This window comes from Rosa rugosa, chromosome 3, assembly GCF_958449725.1.
Source record: "Rosa rugosa chromosome 3, drRosRugo1.1, whole genome shotgun sequence".
Lineage (NCBI taxonomy): Eukaryota > Viridiplantae > Streptophyta > Magnoliopsida > Rosales > Rosaceae > Rosa > Rosa rugosa.
In genome coordinates this window covers 38,306,583-38,333,780 of record NC_084822.1, presented here as the reverse complement: position 1 = coordinate 38,333,780, position 27,198 = coordinate 38,306,583, and the positions used below count along the sequence as shown (strand labels likewise).

Genomic DNA, 27,198 nt, shown 5'->3' with positions numbered 1-27,198 from the left:
AAGTAAAGAACTTTTAACAATTTATATTTTCTCAATTTAACTAATTCTCATAATATTCTTTTATAGTCCTTTGCTTTTTCCTTGTGTCTTAACCGAATTGAACATCATCCTTAATTTATTGCAATGCATGCACCAGATTTGGTATATTATTTTTCCTTTTGTAGTAAATAGATTCAAAGTTATTAACTGGTAAGTGGCAAAAAACCATGTACATGTGTGTACCTAAATGAAACACGAGTCCCCGGAGGGAATTAAAGGACTGACATGATAGTTTGAATTGATAGTGAATGTTGAATTGTTGATGTCGTTGGTTTTCTTTTGTCGATCCTCAAGTTCCATGCATCTCTCAAGGGCTCGAGCTCGTTGAAATTGATCAAAGCTAGAGAATTTGAATTGAAGTTGTTGTCTTATTCATGAATGATGGTGTATGGGAATGACACGTTTCGAAACACATCACACATGTCCTCCACACTTTTCTCACATGTAATGATGCAATTTCCCATTACAACTTTCGTGCCCTGGACCCAAATAAATAATCAAGCAACTAAGGTCAAATCACTAATCCGATCTACTCTACTAAAATCGTTGAGGTAATTTTGTTCTTTTTTTTTTGATGACTGAAAAAAGACAAGAACTAAAACACAGAATCTCTACATTTCCTCTCCCAGCTAATCCAAATAGAATGCTGGAGACACAGGCAGGGGTAAACAAAAAAACTGTATAGAAGTGTTCTGAGAGCTATGAGCTAGTGCAGCTAGATAATCCGCCACAAAATTAGTTTTGTGATACATATGCCGGAAAACAATGGAGTTGAAATGTTGAGCCAAAAGTTTGATATCCTGTACGAGGATCCGAATTCTCTATGGAATCTCACATCTTCCTTGAATATAATCAATCAGCAGCTTGGAGTAGGTCTGTCAATGGGTCGTGTCGGGTCAATGTATTTGTCGTGTCGCAAGATACAAACCCAAACCCAACCCATTTAATAATGGTGTCAAAAATTTAAACTCAAACCCAACCTATTTATTAAACGAGTTACCCGTTTCCAACCCGTTTAACCCATTTAACAAATATGTTGTGTCGTGTTGTGTTAGATAAAATGTCATATTTAAGAGTTAACAATGCAACCCATTTAACTAAAAAAATGCATAAATTGATTAAATACACTAAAAATTCCACAAGACAAAAAATATAAATAATTATATATAATTCATAAATAATTAAATTCAATAATTAAAAAATGAAATATTTCAAATTGTCTAATCCTATGACCAAATACTCTGAATGTCCAAAATTTCAAGAAGAAACATAGCACATTTGGGTTATACGGGTTCACTTCGTATTGGCGGGTTGACCCGTGGCCGACCCATTTATTAAATGACCCACGGCTGACCTGCTTTTTAATCGTGCGGGTTTCGAGTCGTGTTATCGGGTCGTGTCAGAATTGACAGCCCTAACTTGGAGTCACCTTCAGCTATCACATTAACATGATGATGAAGCATAACAATGTATAATCCATCCCTTAAGGCAGTTGCTTCCGCCACGAGAGTATTAGTGCTACCGAATTTGTTATGTGCAGCAAACAGAGGATTACCATCCGCATTTCTAATAACATAGCTAATAGTAGCAATGACATTTCAAACCGAGCCATCAAAATTAACTTTACCCTGATCTGAATTAGAAGGTTGTCATTTAATATGAAAGTATTTAGAAAGTTTTGGAGTAGAAAACTTCGAATTTTCCCTAACATAATTCAAACCGAGCACCACAGCTTGAAAAAAACATTGGTGAGGAGAGAAATGGAGATTTTGAAAAATGGATTTATTTCTTGAATGCCAAATGGACCATGCAATCATTAATATAACAGGGAGATGTTCTCTATTTTAAGAATCATGTGATATATGATCAAGCCAAGCAATGAACGAACTACTCCAATTAAAAGACTTAGGAGTAAACGATGTAGACCAAACATTGGATGAAAATTGACAATGCATAAATAAATGGTCAACAGATTCCACATATGAGGAACAAAAAGAATACAATGGAGAAACATGTTGATTATAGTGAGCAACCTTCTCTTTAGTTTTAAGGCCGTTTCTATCAAAGTCCAAGCAAAAATTTTAACTTTAGGAGGAAGGTTTAGTTTCCACTATTGAGTTAAAAGCGAAGTTCTAGAATGTTCAAGAATTGATTGAGTTAACATACCTGATCCCGAAGGACCCCAAACCAATCAATGGTAGCTCTTTGATCTTCTGGAATAATTGAAAACAAAGAAAATGACATAATCCAATTAAAGGACTAGAATAGGCCATTCGATTTATCACCAACAATCCATCTCATTCATTGAGTAAGAATGTCTCTAGCATCGAGAATGTCTTTCCAAGCCAAGAAGTTTGAAGCTCTTTTGTTAGTAGTAACAAAACAATTATGCTTAAGATATTTTTTTGTGACCATATGTGTTCTTAAATTTCTTTATTATAGTTGAAGTTGCACAATCGCTAGAATAGAACTTGAAACTTTTTAGTTACAAAAAAAGATTAATAAGAACCACCTTTTTGAATACTACCCACATCATACTTTATGTGGTAACTGATATGACAGAGCTACGTCATTAATTGAAATGCTGTGATAGGTTAGATTTTTTGCCACATCAGTTGCTACACAGATTAGGATACATGTGGTATCCAAAAAGGTAGTTCAGCTAGCATTACTAAAAAAAGATTAATATTTTTCGGATAATTAGCAATGAGGTTTTGACATGTTGACTTTGAAATTGCTTGCATATTTTGTTTCCTTTGTTCTTTTCTATAAGCATATAAAATTGAAATTGTGTTTGCTTTCATCATTGAAATGATTAAAGTGATAAAGTTGAAGTTTGTGTAAAATCATAAAATGCGCTAATCTGCAAGTTTCTGTGTGGAAAAAAAAAAATCTCCACATGTTTTAACTATTAGGAGAACAGCCGTGAGAGATTGGCTACGACAACCTAATAAAACATATTATTCGAAGGTTTTAGTAGCTGAATAATTATTTATTTGATTAAAAATGATTGTGTGTTGAATAAGTATAAGATATTTTAGACATATTCATTTTGCTGTCACATACATTTTCTCTGTTTTCTTCCTTTGTACATATCGAATTCAAGCATGTCTTTAACGGTGCATATTTTTTTAAAAAAATTATGACAATATAAGATAGAAAATTTGAATTGCATAGTCTTGATTCGTAATCATTTTCGTTTACGCTATATTTTGACCATATAAGTTAGCAAATGTTTTGCCTTAAAAAAAAAAAAAAGGAACAAAAGATAAAAAAAAAAAACAGAAACTTTTCCATTACAAAACTAGCTAGTGTGGCATTCTACACTCTTCACTTCGAATACTTTGAAATTTTTTTCTCTAGTGGAAGTCGGGCCAGACTAAGAGCATCATCTACTTGGAGAATAAGCAAGAAGAACAGGGGAACCATGTGAATAAATATATAAAACCAGCTATAGCTAGCTGCATTGAATGTATCGTATCCCTCAAGCTTTTCCTTTTTTCTGGTCGAAGCAGCCCCAAGTTCATATGCATCTATCTGTTGCTACTGTTACCCATGAAAGACTGATCGAGATCGATCCAGAGCCTCTGGCTTACACTATACTCTATGCACAGTAATAGTAAAGCACACAGTGACTATGGAGAGTGAGTCGGTCCGAGTTGGTTAGTGAGTTAAGTTTCTGGTTGACGCGTCATTCCAGCTGGTTAGGCCATGGATTCCGTGACAGCAGACATATATATAATATATGCATGCATGAATAAGATCGATCATCATGGGCCATCTGATTCTGATCCGATGGTCCCATTGATCACAAACATAGTTCTTGGCTTGTCTAATTGAGGTCATAAGCCTACCTACATTGATCACATTATATTATTATAGGCTAATGTGATTTAGTTACATCTTCTTTATCGAATTTTCTATTATAATCTGAAACTCGTTTGGCTTGTAGAAAGGAAGGCTCTACAAGTGTAATACTAGATCTCATAAAATATCATCGATCTTAATGGTTTCCTCTATTTTGTTTTTTTTGGTGAATAATGGTTCTCTACAATAATTGGCCAGACCCAACATTTTATTATTAGGGGAATGCAATTTTGGATCATTGTTGAACTACTTGCAAACAAATCCATTTTTAATGTTGCTAAGTTGCCAAAAATCCGTAAGCCTTTGAAATTTCAAATTTTAAGTTCTAAATAATATTACAATGTTTCATTTGTTAAAAGAGGAATGCTGAAGATAGTACTTTTTACTAACATTGCATACTTGGAACATGATCGAAAAGAATGCGACAATATTTATAACTTAGAGTTGGAGTTATTCAAAAAAATATGACGATGTTCCATTTGTTAATTTATAAATTTTTCTAATATTCTACTTAATAATCTAAAAGTATGTGACAACATTTATAACTTAGAGTTAGAGTTATTCAAAAAGATATGATGATGTTTTATTTGCTAATTTATAATTTTTTTTAATATTCCGCTTAATAATCTAACTTAAAAGTGCTTCTTTTATTTGATCAGTAGTGCTAGATAGCTAGGGGAGGCTGAATTTTCTTTATAACGAATATCTCTGAAAAGATTCTAGTTATTTATTTAAACGATATCACTCAAATTAGAAATTTTTAACTCTGAATGGTAAAGTATTTATGCTTAACATCACGACAATATTCGATTCTGGATCACCCTCACATTACAGAGAAAGTAAATAAATTTATGGCACCTGCAAATCCTCAGAAACATTTTCATTTATTACTGGGTCAAATAATCAGTAAAAAAAGCTGCTTAAACTTAAATACCATTTATTTCATTTCCCAAGTCGTGCCAAAGAGAATTGGTTTTGAAATTTTTTACCATTTGAACAGGTGGTGTTTTGTGGTTACTTGCTAGTTTTCAGTTTTTTAAACGTGTTGACGAGGCAAACACCGAGTGAAAAAAAAGGGGATATGAGGATAAAAATCACAAAGTGACGAAACCGTGAAAAAGAAGTTGCAGACTTTTATAGATTAGGAGAAGAAGAGGAGAAGAAGGATTGCGTGTGTGTTGTGTGTGTGTGTCTGGCTTTTGGTATTTGACTATTTGTGGCTTCCCTCAGTTTTGCTCAAACTTTCATACACAGTTTTTGAGTTTTCTTTCCTCCTCGTTTTTAATTTTACTGAGAATAAATAGAACACCAAAAAAGAAAAGAGCACAAGAACAATGGCACACCCCATTCCCACTTTGCTTTGTTTCTCCATTCTCAGAAACAAAGATTGAATTTTGAGTCCGACCCAGAATCCAAAACGGAAGACCCAGAAAGAGGAACCAACCCAATGGCGAAGACGGGCGTGTTTGATTCTGATCCGGCGGTGGTGGCCAAAGCAACAGAGTTGAAGAAGGAGTTGCAGAGACTGGTGAGGTCTATTGTGGGCGATGAGGATTGCAGCACCCAAACTATTGATCAGGCCAAGGAGACTCTTGGTGCTCTCAAGGAATTGAAGCTGCGGAAGAGATCGCTGTCTCTGAAGCTCAAGGACATTCTGGCTTGCCCTGAGGAATTTAGGTGCCCAATTTCAAAGGAGTTGATGAGAGACCCTGTGATTGTCTCTACAGGACAGGTTTGTTTCACAATTTGGTTTTGGAAATCTTGGATACCAGTTTTGCAAATGCAAGAAAAGATTGGTTCTTTAGTACCAATTTTGAGTCCTTTTTTTGTACAATTTTCTTTCTTCCTCTGGTGTTGGCCTAAGAAAATGTGAGGAAGAGAAGTGGGAATTGGAAGATGAAATTTTGGTTTTTGTTTTGTTTTCTTTCACTTTCTCAGCAACCAAACTGAGTTCTTGAGGTTTTCTGGTCTGCTTCCTTGGTTTGAATTCATTACTGTTGACAGTAATTTTGATTTATGGTGGTTAAAATATGGATTTGAGTACCGTGTTGTTGATACTAAAACTGAATGACTGTTTGAGTGGCCAAAATTTTGAGAATCTTTTATTTCAAGCTTTGGTAGATGAAGCTTATTGTATGAACCAAGTTTTTGTTATGCAAGAGAGTGGTGGAATTTCTGTATATCACCTATGCTTCTGGTTTAATCCGTACTCCATATTTTCAATTAGCTGTAATGTTTGTTGTTTTAATTGACAGACGTATGATAGACCATTCATCCAGAAACAGCTAAAGTCAGGCAACAGGATATGCCCTCAGACCCAACAAGTACTTTCGCACACAATCCTTACTCCTAATAACTTGGTTCGCGGAATGATTTCACAATGGTGTAAAGATCGGGGGATTCAGTTATCAGATCCTGCTCTCCTTGTCAATGAGGATGGGATAACAGCATCAGATAGAGACCACTTTCTTTCTTTGCTCCAGAAGATGTCTTCCGCATTGCCTGAGCAGAAAGAAGCTGCAAAGGAGCTTCGTTTGTTAACAAAGAGGATCCCTTCTTTCCGGGCACTTTTTGGTGAGTCTCTAGATGCCATCCCTCGATTGCTCAGTCCCCTTTCCGAAGGCAAGTTCGAAGGTGGTGTTCACTCGGAACTCCAAGAAGATGTGATCACGACGTTATTGAATCTTTCAATCCATGACAACAACAAGAAGCTTGTGGCAGAAACTCCGATGGTAATGCCACTACTAATCGAAGCATTGCAATCAGGAACCATTCAGACAAGGAGCAATGCAGCTGCAGCACTTTTCACTTTGTCTGCTCTTGATTCCAACAAGGCACTCATTGGGGAATCCGGTGCCCTGAAACCACTCATCGACCTCCTTGACGAGGGGCATCCATTAGCAATGAAAGATGTAGCTTCTGCGATTTTCAATCTATGTGTCACACATGAGAACAAGGCAAGAGCTGTGAGAGCCGGTGCAGTGAAGACGATCCTCAGGAAGATAAAAAATCGTATGCACGTTGATGAGTTGTTGACCATCCTTGCATTACTCTCAAGCCATCCCAAGGCTGTGGAGGAAATGGGAGATCTCGGTGCTGTTCCTTGCTTGTTAAGCATCATGAGGGACACCATATGTGACCGCAGCAAAGAGAATTGCATCGCTGTCCTTCACATTATCTGTTTCAATGACCCAACCAAGTGGAAGGAAATGAGGGAAGAGGAGAAGAATTACAGAACAATATCCGAGCTTGCCAGGAGTGGAACCTCAAGGGCTAAGAGGAAAGCTAGTGGCATCCTTGATAGACTGAACAGAGCTGTAAATTTGACACATACTGCTTGATGGGAGATCACTTTTTTCATTGTTACAGAACACCATAGTTGTATATTCTTCACCTATTTCCAGAGCTCTGGTTGGTTGTATAGTACTGGGGCATCATCGTGTAATATTTCTCCATCCCCCATTTTGTATGTTCTCTTCCTCTTTAAGATTTTCAGTGTCTAGTTCAGAAGCTAGTCATGAAGAAATAAAAGGGCAAGCTTTATATGTTCATATTTACCGAAATCGTACTTCGTTTTGTGGAATGGTTATCAGTCATTTGTTTCTGCTAATGTCAATTGTTTTACTCTAGCCTACCAAACCAGTAGAACAGAATTTGCTTAAGAATCAACTACTGATCTGCAGAAGACTGGCAGTTTCTTTATACTCTTTTTTTCTTCAACTACTACACAAAAGTCACCGAAGGTCCCAAACCATGAATGCTTTTGACAGTTCTTGAATCAAGCAATTAACAATTGCATTGAAGATAAATTGGTTCACTACAATCCGATGGGTTCCTTTACTCACTTTTGACCAAGATGGATGGTTCCAAATAATGAAATAGAATCAATGGCTCTGGTGTTGGATGATCAAAACTGTTGAAAGTGCCAAACGAGAAGAATGTGTTCATAATGAATGGTGCTGCGATTTCTGGTGTTGTGGTCCATTGAATTTTAAGATGCTACTCAGCTCCCTCCTCTTTTTGTGAGCAATTGATATTCAATGCAGCAGTCACAAAACCAAGCTGTAACTGTAGCAACACCAATTTACTCACTTTTGTTCCCTTTTGTCAATAGATATGAACACCTTATCTCCACTGCTACAACATTTCATTTCCATCGTTCCTTTTTAGTTTTTATCTCTGCAAGATTTCTTTGTGGATGGTGATTGAGGTCCTCTTTGATTCCCCCAAGTCCAAGTCATGGGGACTCTATTCTTTGTCCCTTTTACAATTATGGAGCTGTGTATTACCATTAAAACCCTACAAAACCTAATCCTTCGGCTTTATCTTTATACTAGCCTTCCTGCACGCGCGATGCGCGTGCGTATTATTCTTCCTCTCTTCCTATGCGCGTGCGGTTTGTTATTTTTTTATTTTCTTTTTACTGTATCTTTTTTTGTTCTTTTTACTGTATCTTTTTTTGTTGGCCTTATTGCACGTAAGAAAGGGCCACGTGCATTTATGCAATATATTTTTGTATTGTTTTTCTTTAAATTGACATTGTATAATAACCTTTGCTATGTGAATTTCTAAATCTTCTTCCTAGTTAGGAACATTCACATAGAAGAGTTGGTCAAAAAAAGCATTATGGCGTCTGTTTAAACATACTTCTCTCTTCCTCGTCATCTTTCTTTTCCAAATTCTACAAATTGTAAATATTTACAAGTTGAAACAGATGTATTCAACTCTCAAAGACTCAAACTTGTAAACAAAAAAAAATTAAATAAAAAATGCGGCCACAAAGCTTTTAGATTTCATGTCACTACAATTCCCCATCATCCTTCCTGCTATGGAATAATTGTAGCAACATGCATGCTATAGCTTGTCATTTATGTGAATACATGTTTCTTGAAGTCACTTCAAGGCTTCAATCTTCCACCAAGATTATGATATCAACAGCCAGTCCTGCATCCAAAGGGAAGGGAAAAAAAAAAAAAAGAAGAAAAAGGAAACAGAAGATTTGAAAACCAATTTACTGAAAAGAAGAAAAAAAAAGAAAAAAAACCAATCTCATTTGGCCTCCCTAGCTCTCTATTATTTACTGAGTACAAAGATAACTATATGGTTGACTTAATTTCTTAAAAATTAAACAATATCAGCAAGCATATAAGAAAAGAAAGCTTACAAAGTATCCCTGCAATCCAACGCTGACTATCCATAATCTCTGAAAAGATATTTAAATCATAAACATGACTGATTGTAACTATAACTTGCAAAGTTTTGGATACTACTCATGGTTTGGATAAACTCATCCCAGGATAAATTTATCAGTTATGGCAACAGAACTAACAATCAAAAGGTGGAAATACAAAAACCTCTACAGCATATATCCAGCCAAATCACTCACTCTCCCTCTTCCCCAAGCAACTATTAGGTTACTTGAAAATTGATTAGCATACCTTGCAAGTTGCAACACACAATCTGCAACACACACCAACAAATTTTGATATTGAGTATTCAATAGTTACGGGCTTGAGACAAAACAAAGTACCTTTCACAGCAAACCCAACCAATTTTGATGAAACAAACCAAGATGTTCAAAAGATAACTAAAAGTTATATCAATCATGAAGAAGAGAAATATCAAAGATGAGAAACTCACTTAGTCACTGCTGGCCATTGTACTTGTACCCAAACTCATTGTCTCTGCATCAATTCCGGCAACTTATTGAACAAACCAAATTAAACCAAAGATACAGGTCAGAGAAGACTCACTTGGTTTGAACCCCTTATATAAATTCCAAATCTTCCAGACCTGAAAATGAAAATTACTAAACCTTCAATTCAAGGACTCAAACTTTAATCGGCAATCTGCATAAGCATGCCTTACCTTTGTATTTCTCAAAGTCTTCCGTTTTCTGTTTCGATCATGAAAACTGCATCTGAATGGACCCCTGCAAACGCTGATGAGCAAAATCATGAAATTAATCCATCATTTTCTCCATTCATAGCAAATGAGTAAACCAAAGTACTAAACAGTATAAAGTAAAAAACTGAACCAAAATGTCTTTACAGTTCATTTGCTCTGCTTATGTTCCATTTTATATCTGTTCATAACTTGATATTATTCAAAGTTACACCACTATTGCTATACTAATTGTCATTCTTAAAATAAAACCAACCCAATCCATTGCCTGCCAAAGAAAGAAAAACATATAAAAGCTCTTTTAACGACCTGTCCAGATCAATAGAATCTCAATCAAAATCAAAACCAATTTGCTACTTGTTGATAACCCAATAACCAGAAACCAAAGAATGCAATTCTGCTGTACCTAACTCAGCAAAGCACATATGCCCTTCCCCAGAAACAAAGTTCCCTACTTTCTGATACCCAACAACCTCAATTGCATGTATATCTTTATTAATCCCCATCTTTCACCCCTCTGGTAAATAATTATGCACGCCTTAAAATCAATCCCATTAAAAGTAATTGACTTGGTAAACAAAATTTGGAAAAGACTAACGAAGTGAGAAGGAATTGAATACGTCTAACAACGATGAGGATTTGAAAACCAGACAAAAACCCAAAACACATTTAAATATGGAAAAGCAAAAGGGCAACAATTGATACAATAACAACATTAAGAGGACTAAAAGCATTATTCAATGCAAGTGAAGAAAGAGTTGTGGGTCAAATCAGTTAATACGCGACTGATAAGAAATATAAGGCACCTAGACTCACCTAGAATTGCAAAATCTTCAAAGAGAACAGGTTTTGATTTCCTCTTTTCCTCGTTTCTTCATTCCACGTTGGTTATCTGGCTTTCTCCGTTTGCTTAAATAAGTGAAAACTTGAAAATAACCCAATGCAGCAATTAACATATGAAACTTCAATCGAAAACGAAAACCCAAATACATGGAATTTGAACTTTGAAAATTACCCAATAACAATATCAAGTCTGACTTCAAGTGAATCTGCAACACTGTCAGCCGAGTTGATAATAATTTTCTCCGATTTGTTTCTTTCTCTTTCTCTTCCTTCTGGGTTTGATTCTGCTCTGCTCTTCTTTCTTTCTTTCTCTGTTTTCTATTTTCATATGAAGTGTAAATTGGAAGAAGGATGAGTCCTGATGCATCCATTTGTACACCGATTTTCTTCCACGTCGTCTTGAGCATCCGTCTCTGTTGAGATCGTGGCCCGGCAGTTCTTCTCTGCGCCTTGTTTTTTTTCTCTCTCTCTCCGCCGAATTCTCGGGAATTTTTTTGTTTTTCTTCTCTTCTCTGCCGCAGCAGAATCCTCTTCCCGTAATTTTTGTTTTCCTTTTATTGTCAAGATTACCATCATATCCTTTGGACAGTATTTATATATTTTTGGAGTTTTAATAAATCATGGGCATTACAGGTACTTCAAAAATTTAACCATTCTACTTAACAATTGGCTTAATTAATAAAGATAGCTTAATTCCCTATAGTTGATTTCTGCTAATGAACCACATGTTGTTTACATGTCATCTTATGGAAAACACATTAAAAAGAGGTCATGTTGAGCAAAGGCCAGGTAATTTTTTCATAAACAGTAGTGTCCCATTTGGATTAGGATATGTTGCCTACTTGTCCCTATAATCTTCTAATTATTCAAGCAACTAAAGCATCACATATTTCCTAACATCCCTAGCTGATACAAGACTGAATCGGTCTGGTGCCGGATGAACATAATATGATGTATAAACTGAAGCTGGTTGAAGAGAATTTAGGGTTTAGGGTATAAACAGAAGCTGGCTTATGAGAGTTGCTGCGAGAGGAGGAAACAAAAAAAAAGGCTTGAAACAAGCCATCTATACCAGTAATTCACAACTCATATACTCAATAGCAATCAAGCAAAAATATAGTGTCTTATATGCCTAAGTGTGTGAATAATTGAGGTTTGGTCTATTCAAGCCAACCTTACAAAAGATGGGATGGAATAACTGATGAGTGGCTGCAAAGTTAGAATATTTGGGGATAGCATAAAGAGAAAACTAGCACATTAGGAAAAGCACACACATCTATGTCAGTTGTGAATTATATTGTAGTACCAAGCATGGGACAAACAAACACAAAACATAGCACACTTGTTTTTTAATGACCACCATGATGAGCACGAGCTGATTCAAGATGCAACAGAAAAGTGGGTTAACAATGAAAGTCGCTTTGATGTTTAACATGCTCTGGGGCACTTATTTCCATTGAGATCTGATTTCAGAGGTTGGTGTCCATCCACATAGTTTCTGCATTCACTATTGGAATCCGCACAGTTCTGGTAGCCAAACTATGAAGTATTTTGCAGGAGAAATAAATACAGTAAAAAAGCCCGCAACTTCGCTTATGTATGAGCGTTTCTCATTCATAACAATTTGCCATTTTGTAAATGCACTTGAAAGTGCTTACTGAGAAAGCACGTATTAGGTGCTCTTACACTCCATAAGGCACTGTCAGCTCTTACTGCTAAGCGCTACACAGTAGTGTGCAAGTTCAGGACACAAATCTACATAAAGCATTGAGTCATAGACTTATTGTCAATACAATTTACCTGTACAATTCAGAAGGATAAGACTTTCCACTGCACTCTGCCACACAAGTGTAGTCCATTACATGTTTTAGCACAACTATGGACTATTAGTTCCGAATAGCAAGAAGTCAACCTTTACGACGTTCTATAGGCCCAACCATGTTCTTTTAAATAAGCTTGGACTGCTTCTTTTATGGCAAAGTTTGGTATTAGCTGCGACGGTTCAACTGGCTCGCGAGTAACAGGATCAAACTTACCCACCTGAAGTATAGTGCAAAAATATCATTCAGATATCAATGTGAATAAGACCAAATATGAACAGAATATATCTACCTTAGTGAATGCAATATTAAGACCAAACATTACCTTCTCAAGATGGTCCAGGATCACTGATCTCTCATATGTAACACCACTTGGTGTAATTACAGGATCACGAAATATATCAAGTGAGATATTACAACATAAATAATCGGGCACCTGAAATTTTTAACCATCATCATTACTCTTCTTGAAAGAAACAGGAACAAGGTGTATGGAAGTGAGAGGAAAACATGCACTGACCTCACTTGCTGTGTCAGCTTCTGCAGCTTTTTCAAACACTCTTCCTAAAGCCTCTAACTGTTTCATATGGGTAGTACCATCTTCATCCAGAAACCCTTCCATCTGAAAAGCATCATGTGTCTGTCTGAGAGCACTTTCACAAGCTTCTCTGAAACATCAAACAAGTTTTATGAAGCAGCTAATAGCAAAATGAACACCAAAAAGCTATTTAATGTAAGCATTTTCAAACATCATAAGCCTAAACTCAGAATGAAGCCATACTTCAAGCTTTGCAATTCCCATGCACGTTGACTTGATGCGTCTTCCCACTCCCTGAATTTTGCCTTTGCAAGCTCCTGCCATATGTCTTCTACCATATAACCCTTGGGATCAGCAACTCTCCCAAGATCCAAAGCCTGTAAAGGTCACAAAGAGGTCAACAGAATCCGAAGATTTTAATCACCCAAAAGCAACTTAATGTGATGAGCTGTCTATCAAGTAGTAAGGATAAGATGATTACACTAGTAGCATGCAGAAGATTATACTGGTGCCAACTAACTGTTTAAGCTTCAGTAAGTTATAGGATCTTACCCCCACTTTCAATTTGAAACCATATACTTATGTACAAGCAAGACTTCAAAGCTACAAAGTTAGCTTCCAAAAAGTCATTTTAATAAATCATCACTTGCATTTAACTGTTTGAGCTACAATTGTTATCCGATATCGCCCTTATTTTCAATTTGAAACCTTATGCAAGCAAGAGCTTCAAGCTACAAAATAAGCTTCGTAGAGTCATTCTGATGAACGATCAACTTGAGGCAGCATGGCATTGCAACTATAATACAACTTTTCATAAACCTGAACCTCTTCATTCTCGAAAGGCATAGAAAAAGGGTATTAGATTGGGCAATTTTCAACTAAGAATCATCTTTAATTTTTTTTTTTATATAATTATTTGCTTCTTTTTCTGAATAGATTATGGAACTCCAACTTCTATATATATATATAGATTTCTAGCAGAAATCTCCTCAATTTTTGGACTTCAATTTTTTCCTCTATCACTGTATCTAGTTAAAAGAAAATTGGAAACAATTTACATATTGGCAACTTAAGCAGGAATTGAACAGTGCATAAATGGTTCTACCAAGGTCATTTCTAATTTAGAGCTACCCATTACCATTCATCCTATAAATGGGTGCATGTGTCTGTGGGAGGATCTACGAAGAAACTTAAAAGAAACAGGATCTGATAATAAGATGTAACTCCCAATACAAAATCAATTAGCATCTAAAGATGGAAATTGTTCTTTCTGATATCCGGAATTCATGTCATATTATGGAAACAGTGAACACTGGAAACTTAAGTTTCGCACTCATAAAACCTACTACATTAAACCCTTGCATGTAACATGACCAAACTAGGTACAAATGGCTGTCAAAAACAAAACAAAATGATTCAACAAGAACATTAGTAAAACTAGACTTTGTATGGAACACAGTATATGCCCAGTATTCATCATTACAGTACAAAAAAGAGTGAGAGAAAAGAAAAGAAAAAAAAAAGAGAGCCCAAAACAAGTTTTCTAAATGCATATAATACAAACATCCTAGACAGAAAGGAAAAGAACTCACCCTCTCCAATTCCTTAACTCCTTCAGGATATTCTTGCTTCTGCAGTAGTGCAAGCCCCAGATAATAGTGGCCCTGTCATGCAACCAATTTCCAATAAACTATGATGATCCAGTATGAAACAGAAAATGAAAATGTTTCTAAACCAGTTGAAAACATTTCACAACTTAAGACAAAAATACATAGCATATGTAACATAAAAGTTATTAAGCAATTTTCGGACTACCCCATGCTTGTTTTGATGGTAGAGAGTGAACTAAAAGTTTGCTTCCAAGCAAGAAAAAGATGGCAGGAAAACCTGCTTGTAATAACTAATAAGCAAACTTCCAACCACAGAAGTCAGGAGGCACCAAAGCATAAAAAAGGAAACCGAAGTTTTTAAGCTATCTTCTAGTTGGAGAATTAACACTGCATCTAAGCATAAAAAACAACTGTACTGAATCTATTGCAATAAACTAACCAAACAAATAAGATGAAAAAACTCCTCCACAAGAAGATATCATTCTCCAATCCAAATGACACATACATTTCAACAATAACCAATTTCTTCAACACAACAAAGTGCACCCTGAAGATGCCCTTAAAATATGGATGAGAAACTGAAAGAGCTAAACTCGACCACAACCATCGACTTTGAAAACATAGGAAGCACAAAAGCCTGGTGCATCAATCTTGCGCAAAATGGCACCGAACACTCACAAAACCCTTAAAGTTAACGGCATCATGCATTGCCTTAGAAGTACTCAAGGAACAAACTAGTGAATTAGATGCACAAGCAAAACACAAATTCCACTCCTCTAATCAATTTTGATGTAACCCGAAACACATTGCACAGAGAGAGCCGAAAATAGAATATTTTACCTTGACCCAATCACTGTCGAGCTGAATAGCTTTCCTGGAATCTTCTTCGACTCTGGTCCAATCCCTGCGTTGGTTTCCCACCATTATCACAACAACAATCTTTGAATGAAAAATTCAAAACAGAGAGGAAGAGCGAGGAGGACTGATTACACATACTTAAGAACGCGATGACACTGAGCACGATTGGTATAATTAACAAGGACTTTAGGGCACAGCGTGATTGCCTTCAAACCCCAAAACGCAACGCAAATGCAAAAAAAAATTAGTAACGGAAAAAAAATTTGCAAATTAGAAACAAGTTGTACTAGTAGATGAGAAAGAAAGAGAATTGAGATACCTCAGTGTAGGCATCGATGGCGGCCAAGTATTTACCCCTTTTGAAGTAGGTGTTGCCGTCCTTCCGGAGCTTCTCCGCCCTACCCAATGCCCCGGTTTGACCCATCTCTCTCTCTCTCTCTCTCTCCGGCTCAAATTGAGTGAGTGTTTAGGGAAGAGGAGGCTTCGTTGTTTTCACTTTTCAGGAAGCAAGCGCGAAAGGAAGAAGAAATGGACCTTAAAGGAGAGTCAAGCACAAAGACTTGTTTATATAGTGGCCTATATTGGCCCCTTTTCAAAAAACTAAAAATAAATTGAAGCCTTCCCTAACAAGGTCACATAACATTGGAAGATTCGAGATTTTTTTAAGGGTTTTATTATTTTTTTTTTTTCTCTCCTATGCTGCTGTCAAGACTCAAGACTCAAGACGGGGGCTCTCATTGGCCACTTACAAGATAATCCTTTTTAATTTTCTTCACTTTTTAACTTTTTAACCACGTGGTGTGGTGTGTTGGTCGAATGGCCTAGTCTGGAACCCCCAGGTCTAGCGTCCGAATCCCAGCTCCATCCCGTGGCCAGCAGATTTGAGGGACCCTTTGAGTTCGTGCGTCTGCAGTGCAGTGGATTAGTCTGGCTTTGCCAGGCTTTCGCCGCAATGTCGAGTGTCCTGGCGTTGGGATACCACTGCATGGGTGTGTGAGCTACTGACAACTAACCCGATCAAAAAAAAAAAAAAAAAAAAAAAAACTTTTTAACTTTTTTTTTTCTATATTTTGTCAAGAGGGGCTCTCATTGGACAACCTTTTTTTTGAATTTCCCAAACTGCCATCGAGAGATATAAAACTACAGCTTTTCATATGCAAATGCAAGTAGCCAGATGTCCACAGTCCATTTCTCAACTATGTTTTGCATGTTACAATAGGAAGGGGAGGGAGGGCTCCGAAGGCGAAAACTATAAGCCGGTGTCGCTGATTCTTTGTCCCACAGATGAAACCAGAAATTTGTGCAAGTAATGCTGAATTTGAAGAATTGAAGCAATGCATATAGTAAAACATTGTACAGTTTAGATTACAACAGAAATGCAATATGCATCTAGTTTCCGGTAAGACTAGATCCTTCATTTTTGTTATCTTTAGAGTTGTCTGATAATGATAGTTGCTCTCGAACATGGTCTGCAAGTCGAGATGCTTCCTGGTCTATGTTCAGGGGCCGCCTCCGTAAACTCTATCAAAATGGACATGTTCGTATATGTCTAAGTTTGTATCTCCGAGCCTAGTTTTCACACAAATACAAACATAAATGTGAATAGTGCACATACCTCAGAAGCCCATAGGCAATCAAGGGCCTTGCGCGGAATTATGTGAATATGAGTCTGCATTTACCATGTCACATGGAAATATTAGCATAAGCAATATCATATTCCTAAAGGTAAACAGAAAATTTGAAGATAGAAGAGTAAAATGCTGAAGTTCATGAAGAATAACAACATCTCCCATTGTTCAGTTGCAATGAGACGTGAAATTTTGGTACTGACAACAGATACATCATTTCTCCTGCATACTGCTGCTAATTAAATGCAAATTCAGATGGAAAATATAATGACTCACATGAAATATAACTTGGCCTGCAGCTGTACCGTTGTTAACTAACAAGTTGAATGAATCTGCACAATTAGAACTTCCATGTTAAACTTTTATAACACTAGAGCTTAGGCAGGTGCGCTGGAAAATGCACTTTGGAAACAAAAGGATGTCTTCCAGAGTAAGTACTGAAATAAAGCTCCTTATCCTCATAAGGTCAGAACAACGATGGTCTTCCCAAGTCAATGTAAATTTGCAATGAATCAAATGCAGATAACCAAACAAGTAGCTCCTCTAATGTTTTATCCAGATTTTAATGAACACTCAAGCACAGCATAATTGCTATAGAGCAAGGCAATCAAGTAGATAAACTAAAAGGACAAGGAAATTACAATATGGTGACAACAGCAAATGACTTTGAACACATACCAGAACCAGTAGCTTTCATGATTGCACTGCTGATAAAGGGCACTTTTGAACACATTGCCGCCACCACCTGCAGAACAAGTTGATTCAGACTCAAGAAAGATTATAGAATTCAGCACCGATACAGAAACATATGCATACAGTATCATACATCCATACAACTTATGAGAGATATGCCGAGAAAATCCTAGCACAACTATCATTAATGTAGTCAAAGTGTTCATCAACTGTATGCTTCCCAATGATTCAGAATACCCTTCTACCTTTTACAAGTGCATATATACATACTCTATTTTGCCATATTCATATCAAGAAGTTCACCTTATTAATATTTGAATATCATATCATATGTAATATGTCATGATACCCAGCAACAGAACTCACCACATGTTATTCTTATGTGAGGTAACTGTATCAATAGGATTATACTTACATCTGGAGGTGTTGCTTTCAGTGAAGGAAAATGAGACCTTGGGATGATAAGAGAATGCCTGGGGAACAAAACTATGAAATTGAATAAGTGGAGAACAAAATAATGTTGAACTAAAGCAGTTAAGTTAACAGCATTTTATTAGTTTTTTATTATTAAGAATTAATGTGATTAATTACAAAATTGAAGTTAATAGGAAGCAAATGCAAGGACTTCACAAACTAAGACACCATTCAGTCATTCACTGTTTGCGAAGGTTCAGTTGAATTAAGTACTATGGAGAAATTTGACAATCTATTATACAAATCTGAAAAAGAGCAGTGACAGAAACTGCTTGAATCAAATATAAGCTCTCAAAGCCTGAAGAGACACATACATGGTGATTAAAGAATTCTAGTACCATAGAAAAACCTAGCTACTCTTTAAGGAATTTGCTTAACCAATGACATAATCTGGATTAAAGAAATTGAGATACTCTTGTTTGTACATGTGTGGAAGTTTATCCTGAGCCTACCAAATCACCATAAAACTCCAACAGGAAGAAAGCGAAGAGCTGGCAATAAGGAAAAGAATAATTGTATGTTAGATTAATGATACCTTACCCACAACTCAGCGGATGTGTATCCAATATACAGAGGCAAACATCATCCTCGTAAATCTGTAGTTGAAAATGCCAGAAAGAATCAATCACAGCACAACCAAACTAGTCCTTCAACAAAATGGGCAACTATTTCATTGCCTTCAACCAGACTCATTCCTTAACATAACCAAAAAAGTGTTCTTCTTGAGCTATTATACAATAGGAAAAATGCATTCAATATATAACTATAATTCAAATTAGAAAGCAATCAATGAAACAATTATACAAATTCAAAACAGCAAACTTGGCCGAGTTTCTACCTTGAAAGCAGGGGATTCACCGCGTATGATTTTGCAGAAAACGCAGTCGTTTTGGTCACTTCCCTTGTCGGAATCACTAGGTTGCTGGTTAGCATCACAGTTGGACCTGGAAACTGGAATCTGTCGGGTCGGGGCAAGACCCGAACCGGGGCGGAGATGGGAACAGAGAATGGAAAGCCTGCGGGACTCCATATATCAAGCGAAACATATGGATTTTGGAGTTGCCATGTTCTGCGATTCCTGCTATTGAAACTGGGGGGGAAGACGAAGAAAACAAAAAACAGAGAGAGCTGCTGTTTTTGGGTTTTGGTTTATGAAATCAAGGGGTCAGTGGCGTTGCTTATCCACATGAGAATGAGATCATAATAGTAGGCCACGCATTAAGAAGTGGTCGATTTTTGTTCTCTCTGGGGATTGTTTTTCTCCCTATTTGAATTACGATTACGGTATGAAAATATGAAATACATCACCTCAATAATTGCGACAGCAAAACAAAAAAACAAAAACAAAAAAAGAATCACCATTTTATATATTTTAATAATTGCTTCTATTGCCTGGTCAGATGAGGCATGGGAGCTAAGGAGGAAGGGGAAAAAATCCATGTTTGAACATTTTCACCACCAGGAGCTTACGGGTTTGCAGACTTCTTGGTTTGGAGAAGGAAATTGCATTGTTGAATTAGAGGAGGTGAAAAAATAGTAAGTATTAATATGCTAGCCTTTACTCTTTTTGGTAATAATGGGAGGAAATTATGTAAAGAAAAATAAAATATTAATTAGGAGAATCTTCATGCATTCACACTCCAAAATACCAACATTTCATATCCATAATATCTTCATATCTCAAACATTAGCACCATAATGTCATTTTCATTCTTTGTCCAAATAAAAATATACCTACTTATATTCACAGGTCTCTCTCACTCGTTAAACACTTAACAGAGGTTCTTGTGTACGTCAGCCGTACTACGTGGCGATGCGGCTGACCAATCAGGGCCTTAGCAGAGGGGTATTTTAGGTGTTTCACTTTTAAAAAGCAGGATAGTTTCGGAATAAGAGGAAATTTTTTTAACTTCTTATTGGTCAGCCGCATCGCTACATGGTACGGCTGGCCCTACCCAAGAATTTTTCAACACTTAAATGTCTCATTTTCAAATAATAAAAGGGAGTTTTTATGGAGCCTAACATCATGGGGCTTACCATATGAATTAATCAAAAATAAGCCATGAATTTGGGTCTTTGGTGACTTAAGGACAAACAATTCGTTTTTTCATTTTTGCGTCCGAAACTCCATATAATACGAATCAATTTCAATAAATATGAAATTATTCGGTTGATTACCAAGAAACAAATCACTTCTTTTTTGTTAGAAATGAGTATGAAATTTTATTAAGTTGAGATACAAATTACATAGGATATAAGTACGAGAGAATTAAAATGATAATCTAAAACCTAATATGAAAGGTAGGAAACAAGAGTTCACTCCCTACTATTAGCTGTGTTGCCTTTTTGACTTTTACAAAAAAAAAAATACAGACTTATAACTAGAGATTGGAAAATGTCTTCACTTCTTTTCAAATCTAAACTAAAGGTGGCGTAGTTAAAATATTGTTTAAGATAAAACGACAAAATTCAAAAGCAAGGAGAGAGTACCACTACCTACTAACAACTAAAACAAAATTTCTAATGTACTCTACATGACTAAAATGTACAGCTAAACTCAATAGCAAACGACACAACCACTGAACCTGGACCAGTCATTCGTCATCCAATAAATTCAAATTGAGAGAAAAGGATCGGTGAAATAACTGCTTGTAATCGCCAAGATATACTGAGATGAGGAAACCATCTTATCGCTACAAACCTGACAAACCCACTGCCTCAACTGCACCAAGCAATTGCCGTTACACAAACTCCGGTCATTTGATCAATTAGCTCCCAGAGGGTTTTATTGAATAAAATGAAGGATTTTGTGAGACAAGATTTGGACTCACCTCTTATAATTTTTCTTTATTTTTGTATAGAATAACTCCTTTATATAGAATCACATTGCCCCTTTAAAATGGTAAAGTATCTCTTCAATTGCACCATTTGACATTAGTCATGTTACTTTACAAAGGTCACCTCTTGAAACTAATGAGAATATATAAATATGTTGAAATTGCATGAAAATTGATCCGACGATTCCACTCACAAAGCACGGGGTCTAACGCAAGAGAGCCAAGTCAGAAGTAAAAACAGTGCGGCCCCAAAAGCCCAGATCCCTCAACCGCCGGGTTTGAACTTTGAACCAACACATTCCCTGCTCCGCACGGCTTCTAGAAGCACCGCTATAACGTCATCACACGCGCTCCCATCGCCTTTTTATTTTCCTCTTCTTTTTGAAACACTCAAACAAGTAATCACCTGCGTCATCCTCAACCGCATCCAGGAAATATGGCAGGAGTAACCTCTGCTCAAAACCACTGCAAGTGGCCTAGTGGTTCTTGCCTAGTTGGGTGTGCTCCCCAACCTAAGTTCGAACCCCGAAGCTGTCAAAGTGGCGAGGCACTGTGCTGCAATGCACAGTTGGAGCATTTCACATGCGCCGAAGGGGTTTTATCTTGGGCCTAGGAAGTCTTTGGGTTCCCCTTGACAAAGTCAAAAAACCTCTGCTCAAAACAGACTCCCCCCAAGGGGTCTCCGCCACGTCACACTCCCACGTGTCCGCATCACAACGCACCACTCCACCAAATGCCACATTTAATGCACCACACCAACAACCCCACAAGCGCTGGCCCCCACTCCTTGAATCCTTCTTCAGCAAGACTTCCAAGCCAGCTCTGAGAACTTGTCTATAAAACCGCCCACAACTCCAGAACCTCCCAAATTTCTGGTTACCCCAAGTCGTCCTCCACCATGGATCAAGAAGAACGCCAGCGCGGCGGCGACGACGCCGTTTCGGTGCCGAGCTTCAATTTCCAGCGCCTCAAAGTCATCTCGCCGCTCGGCCGCGGAGCCAAGGGCGTCGTGTTTTTGGTGAAAGACCAAGAGACGGAGGAGCTCATGGCCTTGAAGGTAATTTCCAAGGACTTGATCCACCGCAAGGGCAAGGATGGCGACGGCGACGAGTACCGCCGAGTCTGCTTCGAGCAGCAAGTACTACGTCGTTTTGATCACCCGCTCCTCCCGAAACTGCATGGAGTCCTCGACACTGAGAAGCTCGTCGGTTACGCCATAAATTACTGCCCCGGCCGCGATCTCAATTCCCTCCGGAAGAGGCAGACGGAGAGGATGTTCTCCGATGACGTCATCAGGTTAGTTTGTTACAACGGAATTCTGAGATCCGATCCTCCGATTGATTTATCAGTTTTGTTTGTTTGTTGAGAATTTGAACTGAATTTGTTTTTGTTTGTGGTGGTTGTTCAGGTTTTACGCGGCGGAATTGGTTCTGGCATTGGAGTATTTGCACGGTTTAGGAGTGGTTTACCGGGATTTGAAGCCGGAAAACGTTATGATCCAAGAAAACGGCCACATTATGCTCGTGGATTTCGATCTTTCAACCAAACTCTCGCCGCCGATCAAGACTCCCCAACCAGCTCCGAGATCGAATTCCGTATCCAAATCCGCTTCCGTCCACAAGACGAAGAAGAAGCGCTCGTCACTCTTCCACAGCTTCTGCAATTCGGGAATTTCGCCGGACGATTTCATCGCACCGGCCGAAACCGAAACCAATGCGAAGCCAGATAACAGAACCGATTCGGACACGTCGGGGAAGTCGAACTCGTTCGTCGGAACGGAGGAGTACGTGGCGCCGGAGATCATATCCGCCAAAGGCCACGGCTTCGAAGTCGACTGGTGGTCCCTGGGAGTCTTACTATACGAAATGCTGTACGGTACGACGCCGTTCAGAGGCTCCAACCGGAAGGAGACGTTTTACCGGATACTGACCAAGGCCCCGGAGCTGACGGGCGAAGCGACGCCGTTAAGGGACCTGATCAAGAACCTGCTGGAGAAGGATCCGAAGCAGAGAATCGGGTTGGATGAAATCAAGGGCCACGAGTTTTTCAGAGGAATCCGCGGACGGTGGGATTCGGTGGCGCAACTCCCGAGGCCGCCGTATATCCCCGAGGAGGTGAGCGAGGGTACGGATGGAAATAAGAAAATAGACGTGGAGTCCGTGGTGGAGGGAATATTCGGAAATGGCGGTGGAGAGGAGGAGAATAAGAATAACCATAAATATGAGGAGGTGGAGGTGGAGGTGGAGAATGTGAATAAAAGGGTGTGGAAGGAAGAACTTAATCACCACCACCCCACTCAACCTGATGCCTTCTCTGTTTTCTAACAAATTCTTTTATTTCTTTATTGGTTTCTTTTTTTGGTCCATTTTGGGAGAGGCATATATGGTATACATAATAAGGTATATATATGGTGAAAATCATTCTAAGAAAATGTCGGTCAACTATGAACAGTTTGTGTAGTGTAAATCAACAAGAGTGTGGGTATCAATTTTCCTAATCGTACTAATGACTACCCGATAATGCTCATGCACTGGTGCATGCACCCTTCCTTCATCTGAAAATTACCGATTTTAGGGCTGGTTTGAGATTGAGATGCTTAAACAACAAGAAACTGTGATCGATCGATTTCTAAGTTACGGAAAAGTGAATTGAATTGCACCTAGCTTCTATGACCTTGTCAAATAGTTAAAACTGTTTTATTGACTTGACAATTCAAGTTAGGAACTAGGTTAGCTGGTTCAGAAGCAATCGAATTGGGGTAGTTAACTCAAAACCGAGGGAGTTGGTGACGGAAGAGAGAATGCAGAGGAAAACTCAAAACCCATTAAACCTCTGCAGTTAATGATTTAGGACCCTCTTTTTGGTCATATATCATCATAGAAGTTAGGTCTGTCCTTTGGTCCTTTACCAATTGCAGAATTATACAAATCACCGAATTTTGCAGCTGGCCAGCAGCAAATGAATGATAAAAGTGCATGTGCAGCTGGCAAATCTAATTTGATCGAGCTCGATCAAGGACCACTCTTCGGCTTTTTTGATTTCCGAAAAACGTGAGGGTCTCTGTAGCATATTTATATTCGGCTAACAATCACCAGACAGACCAGCTTTTGCAGGTCTGCACATCCTGGAAATGTGTACTTACTTACTTAATTGGCAACAACATTTGCAATGGAGGATTGGAGGTCCTTATTCATTGATGGCTTTGGACCCCCTTCCTTTAAGTTTGGTGGGTTAATCACATACATAGCTTCTCACGACATCCATGCAGTTCTAAAACCATGCAAGACTCAAGAGTGTGGTATGGACCTCATCAGTCATGTGATGAGAAGACAATAGGGTTAGATTTCTATGTATCTTGGGTAAGATGATTTTGACATTTTGGCTTCACAGGAAACATGCCACTGAGTTTTTTTTTTTTTTTTTTTGGTCATAAACATGCCACGGAGTTGATCATGATGCACCGCTAGTTTAGAAACGAATATAAAACTATTTGATTGTGAAATTTCTCATCATAGTTTATGCGAGCAGCGACGGATTTAGAAATTTTTCTTTTTGAGCGCGAGATAAAATACTATATTTCGAGCTTATTTAAATGTCTGATTACTTTAATTTTCTTCAGACATTTCGTCGAATACATTGCCCTCTATACTATGCACCTACCAAGTAGTAGTACGTCTACACTCGAGATCTGGTTGCCGCCCAAAGACCGTTTTAGTTTTGGCCTTAAGCTCATTTAGTCTTTGTAAACCATTATTAAATCCTGCTTAAGAAAATCAGACCATGCACTCTCCTAACTTTAAAACAGAAACATAGAACATCTAATTAATCTATCGACTTGTTGACCACGTATACCTTTTAAAAGTATGTAATCACAGATGTTTAAGATATTTGACGTACTGTTTATTGAAACAGATTTCAAGTCAAGTTTTTCAACGTCGGTACGAATGAGACGAAGTTTAATTAAAAATCAGAGAAAGGAGGACCTTAATTCAACAATGAATAATTTAGATATAACTTCTAACAACTTGATTAGTCATGATCCATTTACTATCAATCAGTTTCAATTCTTAACCTCTTAAGTCGTAACCAATTCGATATGTCGACTGTCTGATAAGCCAACTATATTTGTGATTTTTTCCACATGCAATTGGTTTATTGTGTCCTTTACATTAATGGAGCCGAAAGCTTTCTAAGTAAGGTGAGGCTGCTAATTCAATACAATGGGATCACTACCTAATAGCATTGAAGTATCCTCAACTTATTAAGTACCATATTTTTTTGTGGAGGCGCAACTCTAACAAGAGTTCGGCTACTGTCTCTCTCTTCTTTTGAAGCATGCATATATGATATCTTTGATCATCAGTTAACAATATTTGTCGTTAAAATAGTGCCGATATCAAAATGATTATTATCATCGATCGTTACTGTAGAGGTAAATAGTTCGACTCTCTTGTCATTCTCTTCCTCAGAAATGAGAGATATATAGAAGGTGCAATTAACATTTGTCTTTATGACGATCCATGCTGCAGGTGGAAGTTGTCGTTCAAAGCTCTCAAACCTGCAAGTGAAAATTTGAAATTAAATAACAAAGAAATTAAAAGAAAGTTCGAGGATATATTGAGTGTCTATAGTTGACTTTTAGACCCTCTTGTTAATATTTGGTCTTGCTTGGCATACTGCAGGCTGAGATCGACCAACTTTAAACTATTAATATTTCAAATCAGCTACTGATGATTTGTAAGAAATCAGTTTAAAAGATCCCGACTTATTTGATCTGTTCAACATCATTTTGTCGCTCCGCCAAAAACAATGGAGCCGAAAGATTTCTTGCTGAGGTAGAGCTAGACTGATAAAACAATATATATTATGAGTAGCCTTTAGCATGCAGTAGATAATTAAGTATCCTCACTTATCATATATGATCAATTCGTTACAAATCATCATCATTATTTGGAGGTTTAAATTATGGTTATTGCAGGGTATAGACTATCAGTAAACTGTACTACTGGCATTTCGAATTTGTACGTTTGATTGAAGAAAGAACGTTTAAAAACGCGGCTCATTGTAAAATAATGACAGCCGGCGATGATTAAAGCCCACGAGTTGTTCAATCCATGAAAACGAAAGTGCAGAGAAACTGACGTACTAGTGATCGAAGTGAAAATAAAATGGCTATTTAGACCAAATGCAAGTAGGCAAAAGAACTTCTTGTCATTCAACATGACTCAGATTAATAAACTAGCTAGAGTCTAGATCCAATAGTACGTGTACTGAATCGAAAACAAACGTAACGTGCTGAATAAGATTTCTTCCAAAATGTCGAAAGTATATTGGAAAATTTGGAAACATACAAAGCAAAATATATAGCTCCCTCAAACTTCATCATCCTCCTCACTGCACAATAACCTGGCGAGTTTGGTGGTGACAACGAACATTTAACTGCATTTGCTGCTCTCCCTAATTTCTTGTTCGGCCGGCCGGATGGAGATGTCGTTACTATTCAACCATATATCCAAGACAGACCAGCTTTTGCTGCCTCTGCATGCACATCCTGGAAAATGATGTGTACCTGCCAACCAGTAACAGTCCTAATTAAGCCATTATACTTGAGAGTTGAGAATATTTGAGATCAAGATGGGGTCCATCAACAAATTAAGGCTGTGTTTGGTACCATGGATTGGATTGGATTTAATCCAATCCTTATCAGACTTGATTAGATTGGATTGGAGAAGTCCTGCACCTATCCAATACCATGTTTGGTAGGTACATATTTATGGTGATTGGATAAGCCAAAAACAACCATTTTGAACATTTTTCTTTTTATTATCATTTTTTTATTCTCTTATCAAGCACTTATAAACATTTGACATAATAATAAAAATAAAAGCACTCAAGCTAAAATATGAAATTTACAACAATAATTCTGGACATATGATTTAATAAATCAATTTCCTAAAAAAAAAAACAAAATTGATATACCTTGTACTAGCAAGTACAATTACTATCTGAAAATATCAAGTTACAAGACCAATTAGACCAAACAACGTGCCAAGCCACAACATGAAATATGATAATGAAGTCGATAAC

At 37.5% G+C, this 27,198-nt stretch overlaps 4 protein-coding genes across 4 annotated transcripts; 2 read left to right on the top strand and 2 right to left on the bottom strand.

Annotated features, from left to right (window-relative positions):
* Window positions 1-5,045: 5,045 nt before the first annotated feature.
* Window positions 5,046-7,463, top strand: LOC133735808 (U-box domain-containing protein 9). The gene is made up of 2 exons (XM_062163235.1): window positions 5,046-5,638; window positions 6,162-7,463. Exons 1-2 carry the CDS (start codon window positions 5,354-5,356, stop codon window positions 7,245-7,247), a joined length of 1,371 nt encoding a protein of 456 aa, XP_062019219.1. The 5' UTR covers window positions 5,046-5,353; the 3' UTR covers window positions 7,248-7,463.
* Window positions 7,464-12,220: 4,757 nt separating this feature from the next.
* On the bottom strand, window positions 12,221-16,029 carry LOC133735810 (E3 ubiquitin-protein ligase CHIP). Its single transcript, XM_062163237.1, has 8 exons — window positions 15,799-16,029; window positions 15,618-15,685; window positions 15,462-15,525; window positions 14,604-14,675; window positions 13,255-13,388; window positions 12,994-13,141; window positions 12,799-12,909; window positions 12,221-12,693 (listed from the first exon to the last, which is right to left on the bottom strand). Exons 1-8 carry the CDS (start codon window positions 15,901-15,903, stop codon window positions 12,568-12,570), a joined length of 828 nt encoding a protein of 275 aa, XP_062019221.1. The 5' UTR covers window positions 15,904-16,029; the 3' UTR covers window positions 12,221-12,567.
* Window positions 16,030-16,792: 763 nt separating this feature from the next.
* Window positions 16,793-19,759, bottom strand: LOC133735811 (adenylylsulfatase HINT3). The gene is made up of 7 exons (XM_062163238.1): window positions 19,113-19,759; window positions 18,815-18,870; window positions 18,216-18,273; window positions 17,786-17,852; window positions 17,384-17,439; window positions 17,095-17,148; window positions 16,793-17,000 (listed from the first exon to the last, which is right to left on the bottom strand). The coding sequence occupies exons 1-7, from the start codon at window positions 19,302-19,304 to the stop codon at window positions 16,869-16,871; spliced, it is 615 nt and encodes a 204-aa protein (XP_062019222.1). The 5' UTR covers window positions 19,305-19,759; the 3' UTR covers window positions 16,793-16,868.
* Window positions 19,760-21,770: 2,011 nt separating this feature from the next.
* LOC133735809 (serine/threonine-protein kinase OXI1) lies at window positions 21,771-23,455 on the top strand. Its single transcript, XM_062163236.1, has 2 exons — window positions 21,771-22,407; window positions 22,520-23,455. Exons 1-2 carry the CDS (start codon window positions 22,010-22,012, stop codon window positions 23,433-23,435), a joined length of 1,314 nt encoding a protein of 437 aa, XP_062019220.1. The 5' UTR covers window positions 21,771-22,009; the 3' UTR covers window positions 23,436-23,455.
* The last annotated feature ends 3,743 nt before the right edge of the window (window positions 23,456-27,198 follow it).

What these genes read in the sequence shown, in the direction of transcription:
- LOC133735808 (XM_062163235.1), top strand. Translation starts at nt 5,354, where the DNA reads ATGGCGAAGACGGGCGTGTTTGATTCTGATCCGGCGGTGGTGGCCAAA. An exon ending in TGATTGTCTCTACAGGACAG is followed by an intron (nt 5,639 to 6,161) that starts GTTTGTTTCACA and finishes TTTAATTGACAG; the next exon opens with ACGTATGATAGACCATTCAT.
- LOC133735810 (XM_062163237.1), bottom strand. Translation starts at nt 15,903, where the DNA reads ATGGGTCAAACCGGGGCATTGGGTAGGGCGGAGAAGCTCCGGAAGGAC. An exon ending in CAGTGTCATCGCGTTCTTAA is followed by an intron (nt 15,526 to 15,617) that starts GTATGTGTAATC and finishes AAACCAACGCAG; the next exon opens with GGATTGGACCAGAGTCGAAG. An exon ending in TCCTGGACCATCTTGAGAAG is followed by an intron (nt 12,694 to 12,798) that starts GTAATGTTTGGT and finishes ACTATACTTCAG; the next exon opens with GTGGGTAAGTTTGATCCTGT.
- LOC133735811 (XM_062163238.1), bottom strand. Translation starts at nt 19,304, where the DNA reads ATGGAGTCCCGCAGGCTTTCCATTCTCTGTTCCCATCTCCGCCCCGGT. An exon ending in GTGAATCCCCTGCTTTCAAG is followed by an intron (nt 18,871 to 19,112) that starts GTAGAAACTCGG and finishes TTTCAACTACAG; the next exon opens with ATTTACGAGGATGATGTTTG. An exon ending in TGAAAGCAACACCTCCAGAT is followed by an intron (nt 17,853 to 18,215) that starts GTAAGTATAATC and finishes CTTGTTCTGCAG; the next exon opens with GTGGTGGCGGCAATGTGTTC.
- LOC133735809 (XM_062163236.1), top strand. Translation starts at nt 22,010, where the DNA reads ATGGATCAAGAAGAACGCCAGCGCGGCGGCGACGACGCCGTTTCGGTG. An exon ending in TTCTCCGATGACGTCATCAG is followed by an intron (nt 22,408 to 22,519) that starts GTTAGTTTGTTA and finishes GTGGTTGTTCAG; the next exon opens with GTTTTACGCGGCGGAATTGG.